The 9,998-nt window shown below is 42.4% G+C and overlaps 1 protein-coding gene across 1 annotated transcript; it reads right to left on the bottom strand.

The window, feature by feature from the left end:
- Positions 1 to 6,663: 6,663 nt before the first annotated feature.
- LOC114687747 (zinc finger protein 75D-like) lies at positions 6,664 to 9,644 on the bottom strand. The gene is made up of 3 exons (XM_037198809.1): positions 9,146 to 9,644; positions 7,145 to 7,271; positions 6,664 to 6,698 (listed from the first exon to the last, which is right to left on the bottom strand). The coding sequence occupies exons 1-3, from the start codon at positions 9,548 to 9,550 to the stop codon at positions 6,664 to 6,666; spliced, it is 567 nt and encodes a 188-aa protein (XP_037054704.1). The 5' UTR covers positions 9,551 to 9,644.
- Between the last annotated feature and the right edge of the window lie 354 nt (positions 9,645 to 9,998).

Below are 9,998 nucleotides of genomic sequence, written 5' to 3'. Positions count from 1 at the left end.
AATGTCTTAGAGGCCTAACTAAACTTACTGTAGAATGTACACATGCCCTCGCACCTATCTAGGGAGCAGTCTTCAGAGACAAGGGAGCAAAGCTCCTGGCCTAACAGTCACAGCAGGGGAGTTTAGTGAGTAAGCATGTCCTCTAGGACAGTCATGGTGGGAGCAGTGGCCACTGCTGCAGCTGTATGGGAGGCTGAATCTGGTGAGACCACCAGAAACAGAACGAGAGCGGCACTACGACCACGTCACAACGCTGGCTGTTTAGTAATTCAGGTAGAGCTTCTCTTTTCATCTTCAAAGCAGAAGCAGAAATTCAGAACAGCCCAATTCATATGCACAACAGGAAATATTTAAAGATCAAGTTATTACCATAAAAAATAAAGGCAGTACTTTGCTTTGGTGTGTGTGTGAGTGTGCGCGCGCCCTGAATAAAAGGTAACCCTTCGTGGTCATCCACCTTGTGGATTTTAAGACAGAATCCTTTGCTGATTCTGGAGCTCACCAAGAAAGTGAGGTTGGCTGGTCAGTGAGCCCTGGAGATCCACTCATCTCCACCTCCCTGGTGCTGTTAATACAAATTCATGTCTTCACACCTGACTTTTTTATGTGTGGGGATAAAACTCAGGTCCTCACCCTGGTGTGTCAAACACTTTATCAACTGAGCATCTCTCAGACACAAAAAGGACTTGAGAACTAAAAACAGTATGGAATCCTAGAAAACAAATTGATGAACAGCAGGAAAACGGGACGCATAGTTCTAACAGGAAGTGGATAAAATACACAGCAATGTACAGAAACTTTAACATCAGTTAAATGATGGACACCTACACCGCATTTTATTGCAAAGCTCAGAAAACCTAAACAAGTAATTATAAATTTAAAAAACTTTTTTTTTTTAAAAAAAGCACAATGGTTGATATATAAATAGCTTGTTAAAGGTAAAAAAAAAAAAAAAAAAAACCAACAATAACTAATAAAGACTTGAACACTGTCCTGGTTGGGTTTTTATCAAATTGACACAAGCTAGAGTTATCTGGGAGGAGAAAAGTCAATTGAGAAAATGCCTCCATCAGGTTGCCAATAGGCAAATCTCTATGGAATTTTCTTGATTAGTGGTTTATGTGGGAGGGTCCAGCTCGTTATGGGCAATGCCACCCCTGGGCACATGAACGTAAGGTATATAAGATAGGAAGCTGAGCAAGCCAGTGAGCAGCACTCCTCCATGGTCTCTGCTTCAGTTCCTGCCTCCAGGTTCCTGCCCTGCTTGAGTTCCTGTCCTGACTTCACTGAAATGTAAGATGAAATAAACCCTTTCCTCCCTAAATGCCATTTGGTTATGCTGTTTACCATAGCAATAGAAATCTTAAGTAAGGCAAGTGCCAAACCAAGAAAAATTGGCCCATGAGTTCTAAATATTTTAGAACAGAGAGACCTCCAGCAAAGGCACACCCAGGACTCTTCTGGAAGAAGTGTCAATTTTGAAGAATTTTTTTAGCCAATGGTTGGAGCATCAGGGCCTGGGATTATTATGACCACTATAACATTGTGAAGGTGAGAGGAAAAAACTATCAAGGGAAGCCAGAATTCATGGGAGAAATTCTAGGGTATCACCCTGGAAAACAGAGGATGATAAATGCTGCCTACAGTTTCTGTCAAGAGAAGAAAGGAAAAAGTCCATTCAGAATTGGAAAACCAAAATGCAGCAAAAAGACAAAAAACACTGTAGATGTAACCAACCATCTTATTAAATAAGAAACACAGAAACAATGTAAAAGAGAAAACCGAGAGGTCAGAGCTCAGAGCTAAAATCTCACCCTGCATCCTGCGGTCCCAGCTTCCTGAAAAAAGAGCTATTTCCTTGTGTGTCCATAGGTTCAAAGTCATTCTGCCTACTCATTGGTTGTAAACCCAAACACGTGACTGCCTCGTCACTGTCTGTATGTACAACCCTCTAGGTCTTAAAGGCGTATGTCTCCAATGCTGGCTGTATCTCTGAACACACAGAGATCTATGGGATTAAAGGCACGCGCCACCACCACCATGCTCTTTCTATGGCTCTAATAGCTCTGACCCCCGGGCAACTTTATTTATTAACATACAATCAAAATCACATTTCAGTACAATTAGAATACTACCACAAAACACTTTAAAGAAAAGATACAATATATTTTTACCAATAACTTGGAAGATGATCAAAAGCAAAATGAACGAAGAGACAACAGAAAGATACAGTTGAAGCTTGGATAAAACTCAGAAGAATACAGAAGTTTCTACAAAATGTGTCCCAGTTAAAGTAAGAAGAGAAAGCCAAGAAGCAACAGAAAGAGTTCAGTGCATTCTATTCTGGAAAGTTACATCTTGCTAAAGAAATGAACAGGAAGAATTGTTGAGAAGTGACGAGGAGCTCAAGGAAAGAGAAGTGGAAACTGTTGCAGCCGCTGAAAGTTCCAGGTTTCCAGAAAGATTTACATGTATTTGAACTGAATATTGTACAAAGGGAGGCAAAGTGTCTTAGTCACTCTTCTATGGTTATGAAGAGACACCATGGTGGCAGTGACTCTTACAAAAGCAAGCAGTTAATCTACGGCTTGCTTGCAGTTTCAGAGGGTTGGTCCATTCTCACCATGGTGTGTGGGGGGGAGAAAGGCATGGTGCTGGAGCAGTAGCTGAGATCTTAACATCCTGAGGGAGAGAGAGAGGAAGGGGCGGGGAAGGAGGGAGTAAGGGAGGGAAGGAGACAGAGATGGAGGGTGACAGACAGACAGCGACAAAGAGAGACACAGACTGATGCAGACAGAGAGAAACAGAGACAGAAAGAGACAGGGAGGGAGAGACTAGACCTAGTATGGGCATTTGAAACCTCAAAGCTCACCCCGAGTGCCTCACCTCCTCCAACAAGGCTGCACCTACTCCTACAAGCCACACCTTCTAAACCTTCTCAAACAGTTGCACTAACTGGGACCACATATTTAAACACATGAGCCTATGGGGACCATTCTCTTTCAAAATACCACAAAAAGGAAGATGGAAAGGCAGAAAAATAAAGTCTGGTAAAATTAAAAACAAAAAACCCCATAAAACAAACAAAACAAAAAAAGAAATGAAAATTAAAAAAAAAAAACTAGAACAGAATGTAGTAAAGATCCCTTAAAGCTTTACAAACAGCAGGTTGGGAGGAAACAATCACAAAAATGGGACCAGGGATGGAGAGACAGCTCCTATGTTAAGAGCACTTGCTGCTCAATCATGAGACCTTAGTCCCAGTCCTGCACACAGATGCCTCCAGTTCCAAGGAGTCCAATGCCTTTTTAAGTCTCTATGGGCATTCTCAAAAACATTCACACAAACAAGCACACACAAATTAAAAATTTCCTTCTTTTATTCATTCATTCATTATTTATTTATTTATTTATTTATTTATTTATTTATTTATTTATTTATTGTTTTTTTTTTTGAGACAGGGTTTCACTGTGTAACAGCCTTGAGCATCCTGCAAGTAGCTTTTTAAACCAGGCTGGCCTTGAACTCACAGAGGTCCAACTGCCTTTGCCTCCCAAGTGTTGAAATTAAAAGCATGTGCAACCACCACCCGGCCTATATCTCTTTATAAAAGAGAAAAGGACCAACAGCCTCCAGGCCACCAGTACATATCCACACAGAGCTATTCCACCTGGAAAGGAGAAATAAAGAAAAGAATGAAAAATAATGGAAGTTATAAAATTTGATGAGAATGTGAGTGTATATCATCACCAGGAGAAACTGACTAGCCCTGTCCTTTAAACATTACCAGGATAGTCAGAGTGTTTATTGTTTTATATGTGAATCAAGGAGTAAGCTTATTATAGATTGTCAGCAATTCTTGCATCTTCTAAGAGGGTATGTATTTCAGGTATACATTGGCCTAGTATTTATGTAAAAGTTATTTAAATAAGTTTATGTCACTAACATTCTATTAAAAGAGTCAAAACATTTCAAAGATTTTTGTTACAGCATAGAAAAATCAGACTGTGAAATTTTTTTCTAACCTAGAAGCAAGTAAACACAATTAATAACAATGTGGAGATTTTTAGAGCTATACTGAAATAATTTAGTACATTCCTTAAGTTTAACAGATTGGTAGTTTGTCCACTATTGCATTTTTGTGCAATCAAGACTTTATATTTGCTGGAAGTATTCTCCATTTTCTGTACAGAATTTTAAAGTAATGGTAGCAAACCCTATTGATTCTACCAGCGACATCATTGTTTGGGTCCCTTCAGCTACTCCAAACTTACCTTCAGTCTTTTTAGAATTCACATATTTATAAAACGTTTGTGTCTCTGAGTTACTATAATTAAAATAAAACATATACAAAACCCAGGCTACACAATAGCTAGAAAGCACTTTTCTTTTTAAAAGATTTTATTTATTTATTTATTTATTTATTTATTTATTTATTTAGTGTGTGTATTTGTGTTTGTGTATGTGTGAGTGCCACATGTGTGTAGTGCCCAAGGAGACCAGAAAAGGTGGAGTTACAGGCAGTTTGTGAGCAACCTTGGGTGCTGTGAACTGAACTCTGGTCCTTTGGAAGAGCCACGAGTACTGTTGATCATTGAGCCTTCTCTCCCATCCCAGCTAGAAGAACGGTGACAAAGAAGAATGATGTGGGAACAATTCTGCACAATAGCTATGAAGGCTTGTTATACAGCTATAGTAAGAGAGTTCAATAGTCACAGACAGACAAACAAACAACTCAGGCTGGACAGATGTATACAAATTGCCAACTCCTTTTTTTTCAGAAGCTGAGGACTGAAGCCAAATACTTTTTCACACAAAACACACAAGAAATTCAATGGAGGAAAGGCAGAACTTTCAATAAATGATGCTGATGCAATTGGACACCATAATGGCTATTCTTGGTTTTCAACTTGGTTACAACTGGAATTAGCAAAAACCCACCTGGCATACCTGTGAGGGTTTGTTTTTCTTAATTAAATCATTTGAAATGGAATGACCCCTTTTTTGTCCAATAACTTTACTAGCAAATGTTTATTGCAATGAGTCACTGGTCTGGTTCAAGGCTTCTGGTTTCTGGTACACCATCATCACTGGATCCTCATCAGAACTCCTCTGGGATATTTCATGGTTGTCCCGAGTCATGGAGATCCTGTGAGTATTGTTCCACAGGACCAGTCCCTTCGCAAGCTCCAGCAGGTCCTAGATGGGGTAGATGTTAGGGTGGGCCAACCTAAGGCCCAGCAGCTATGGGCCTGGGTGGTAGCTGCCACCTGACTCAGATGAGAGGGCAGAGCTAGCTCCCCTACACCGATGCCATTAGGGTTGTTTCTCCCCCACCTGTAGTGAGGGGTAGGGCCATCTCTCCCAAATACAGGGACCAGCTCTTCCATGAGGCTTGGGGCCAGCTCTCCTGCTGCAATGTCCAGCGAGAGGCAGGGCTAGTTTTCCGAGGGACAGCAAAGAGTGGGGCTGGCTCAGCATGGCTCTCTGATTTCATCACACATGATTCCTATGGCCCCCTGAGGTGACTGCAGATCAGGATGGCTTTGCTGACAACATGTTCTCCACCAGCACATGCACATACCACCAAAGCCTAGGGTTGCAGCCCCCGACCATGGGCTTCTGTGTGACCTTTGGTGGTAATATGTATGGGACTCGGGCATCAGCACAGACTCCAGCCGCTGAAGGACCATGGTCCTCGGCAGCAGCCAGTCTGGATGTTGCCCCAGATGGCAGCGCAGGCCACTCAGATCAGCACGGTCCAGAGACAACACTGCTCTCAGACACCAATATTGCCCCAGACCTCCAGCGTCTACATGGCCTTCGATGGTAACAGAAGCCTCTGGCATCAACACAGACTCTGGCTGCAGTCGGGCCACGCAGAAGACTCTAATACTTACTCTAATACATACATGTAGATGAAATTCTAAACGGTCTTAAATCAGAAACACAGAGCCAAATACAGAGTTAAAGCCAAGAGATCAGAGCAAGAGCCACTACTACCTTATCTGACCACCTCACCACTGTTGCTTCCCCCAGAGAGAGAGACCTTCTTCCTGTGTCACTGTCTTCTTTTTTTAAGACAAAGTTCCTCCCCTTGTATTAAGACTTGGTAAGGCAACCCAGTATGAGGATTAGGTTCCCCAAAGCCTGCCAAAGCAGCAGTGACAGGCCAGCTCCCAAAGCCAGGAGTCCCACAAGTAGACCAAGCTATACAACTGTCATATGTGTGCAGAGGGTCTAGACCGGTCCCATGGGGACTCCTTAGCTCTTGGGGAATGACCCACTTTTAAAACAGATCTTTCAGTGGGAAGACGCGACTCTAATCTGGACCACACCTTCTGCTGGCATCCTACATAAAGGGCATGGAAGAAGGAAGCTTGCCCTCTTTGCCTGTTTGCTATCACTCTTGTGGGCAAGTCCATTCCTTCACCAGCATTAGAGCTCCCTTCTTTGGGATTCCAGTGTATACTGAAGACCAGCGGAGACATCCAGTACCATGGACTGAACAACTGTTGGATTCTTAGACTATCCATTGGTAGACAGCCATTCTTGAACTAGCAGGACCACATCTTGTAAGCCATTCTAATAAAAATATGTCACATATGTATATATAACACAATACATATATATATATGTATGCATTCATCTACTCTATAAGTTCTATTCCTTTAGAGAACCATGAATAATGCTAATATCTATAGGTAAAACAATTAACCTTAAACTCAACTTAATATTGTATATAAAATTAATTTAAAATAATGTGGACTTATATGAAAAAAACAAAATAAACGATTTAGAAAAACATACAGGTATTTAGAGCTAAGGGAGTTAAGAGTTCTACCCTTCATGGCAAAACCATATACTCCAACAGGAAAAATTAATTTGCACTAAAATTAAAAACTTTTGTTCTGTAGAAGCCCATGGGAAAAGGATAAAACAATACTTTAACAGAGATAAGTAATGAAGCCGAACATCTGGCGAAACACCAGAATTCAGAAGATAGTAAGAACTGGATTCAACAGATAAGAAGTGATCTAACTCAATTATAGTCCAAAAGGGGCTTTCTCATAACATGCATTTTTCATAAACATAGGCCACATTATACAACTTATACACAAAGGGAAGGCAGTGGTATCTTTACCTAGAGAGGTGGCCATCTTGTAGATGTTCAGCATTACATCACTGTAGAGTGTCTTCTGAGAAGGATCCAGTGAACACCATTCCTCCTTAGAAAAATGCATCTCTATATCTTCAAATGTCAACAAGCCCTGAAGAAGAGAATGGGTTTGAGTTTAGTACAAGCACTACAAAAGCTGTGTGGTCACCTGCCCCTGAATCTCGTGGTAGGTTGCATACTGAAGAAATTAGCATTGTAGAATTTAGGTGGAGAATGGAAATGACAGGAAGGAGCCAAGTGGATCAGTAAATAGTCTGAGAAATATCCAATCCCCATTTTCATCCTTCCAAATCTAGTTGGCTGGAAAGCATTAAGGTCTGACAAACCCCAGAATACCTAGTGGGCACTATGGGTCTTAGCAGAAGGAAAAAGCAGAAATGAGGCTGCCTGCAAAAGATGAGAGTTAGGATAAAATGAAACAGTAACAAAAAGTCAGCTGACTTCTTCCATCCCTTCTCCCCAGCAGCTTCCATGCCTACGTACACAGCCACAGCTCAAGACATGACCAGTATTGTGTCGAGCACAATGGTGGTTGTTCTCAAGTTGCCTTCATCATTTGCTTTTTTGTAGCTGGTCAAGACAGAGTTTCTCTGTGTAACTCCTCTGGCTGTCCTGAACGTGCTTTGTAGACCAGGCTGGCCTCAAACTCACAGAGATCCGCCTATGTGCCTCCCCAGTGCTGGGATTAAAGGTGTGCGCTGCCACAGCCTGGCATCATTTGCTTTTTTGACTTGGACCCTCATGAAGTGATTTTCTCTTTTCCTTTTATGTAAAAGATAAGGCATAAAACGTAAAAGGTTTTCCTGTCAGCTCAATTTTTAAATCTCTCTATAAGTAAGGAAGGAAAGCTTTGGTAAGTGAAAGATAATGAAACAAACAGAAAAATGAAGACAGGATTGAGTTCCAACCTCTCTCTACATGATGTAGTTACAAGAAGTCACCAAAAATAAACTCTGACCTGTATTCTTAGGTTGTGGGAGGACATCTGGGAGACAGGCACCCACATTTTACCCTAGGGTACTCTTGAGGAGTGAGGGATAAGAGATTGAGATAGAAATATAAAGGGGCTAGAACCACAGGATAGCCTTGGGAGGGCCTGGATCCTTATCCAGTGGCTCCTCCTGTCTCTTCTAAAGGGCTATTATAGGAATGCCAAGGGGTGGAGCTAAAGACCTCCCCCTCGCACAGCTAAGGGTAGACACCTCCAATCACCTAGTAACCACACACATGGTCAAGCAATCCTCTAATGCAGCCCTGCTGGGTAAAGCAAGCCCAGATCTCACTGGCAAACCTTTGAGGGCCTCCACCTTAGGTGAGCTCCGTAGAGAGGAGGTGAGCTCCTGTCACCTGGGGGTGTGTCTTGGTTCCCCACTCACTAGCAGCACCAAGAACATGCCACTAGGAGAGAAGAGTGGAGGTCCTTTCTTCTCAGCTCAGGGGTGGGTTTTCATTAGAGGATACTACCCTCAGCATCTAGAGTCCCTCGACCTCTCTGTGGGCATTTTTATTCAGCGTCTTTGTTTCAGTTTTGCTTTCCATGGTTCTTCTTTTGTAGTCTCCTCAAAGCTGTCTAATTTGTGCGTCTGCTTTCTACCCTCTACTTTAGTCTCTGTACCGTAATATGTTTTAGATCCGCCTTCCCATACCTTTCTTGCCTTTTATTTCTCTGTTTCTAACATCTCAAGACTTGTATTCCTAGATCTGCTAGAGCAGGCCCACCACCATCTATTCCTGGCCTTAAAAAGAGAAAAAACATACCTTTTCTCTTTAAGGCCATGAAAGACTCTGCCAGAGACTCTGGACCTTATAGAGTGACTGTCAGCACGTGATTTTGGATCCTGGCTAGCCATTCTAAAGGAAGGAGGAAACGTGACTAAATTTGTCTCACTCCTTGATAGCTCCCAACCAAGACACATCTACTTTCATCCTGTGCCACTGTGCATTACAAGGAATCTTTACTCTTACCTTGTTGGGCACTGCATCAGGCTCTGTCTGCAAGCTTTCGACCAGAGCCACGGCCTGGTTGATATCCTGTGGAAAATGCTTTTGCACCCAGTTCTTCATTGCCTGGGGCAGACTGTTCAGGAACTGCTCTAGCACCAGAGCTTCCAGGATCTGCTCTTTTGAGTTGGTCTCTGGCATCAGCCACTGAAAGCATAATTCATGAAGCTTGCTGGCAGCCTCTAGTGGTCCAGGTACTTGATTGTAGCAGAAGTTCCGGAACTGCTGCTGAGCACTTTCCGGAGGATGGCTTTCGGGTTGTGAGCTATCATTCCTATTCTGGTTTGAGCTGTCTGGCATAGATAGATTACTATTCTGCACACCCCCCACGTGAGCGTTAAAGCACCCATCTTCCTTCACCTCACTCATCGTCACTTGCTAAAGAACAGTTTTACTTTTCTGGGAGACGCTGATACACCTTTCACAATTGAGGCACCATCAGGTTTGATGCAAGAACCAATAAATGAATAAATCTTCTTCCTAAGGGCAGATGCGGGGGAGAGAGAGGAGAGAGGGGAGGAGGAGAAAAATTACATGATATATTCACTTGGCATTTATTACCAAAGAACAATGAAAGTTCCTGCCCTTTAAATTCAGCTGTCAAGTACTGTGGTATGCACTACCTCTGAAGGTATGGTCTCTCCTCTGGTTTCCACATTAGGTCACATCACAGCTAGGTAAAGGCAAATGCCGAACAATGCCCTCTTTTTGTTCAACACTTTAGGAAAAGTTGGTGAATGTCAAAACTCGCGCCCCATGGCGAAAAGGAGCTCCGAGACTCTCCACTAATTTACTTGTGCACGCCTGTTCAGTTTTC

This window comes from Peromyscus leucopus, chromosome X, assembly GCF_004664715.2.
Source record: "Peromyscus leucopus breed LL Stock chromosome X, UCI_PerLeu_2.1, whole genome shotgun sequence".
Classification (NCBI taxonomy): Eukaryota; Metazoa; Chordata; class Mammalia; order Rodentia; family Cricetidae; genus Peromyscus; species Peromyscus leucopus.
This window is presented reverse-complemented; position numbering and strand designations above follow the sequence as displayed.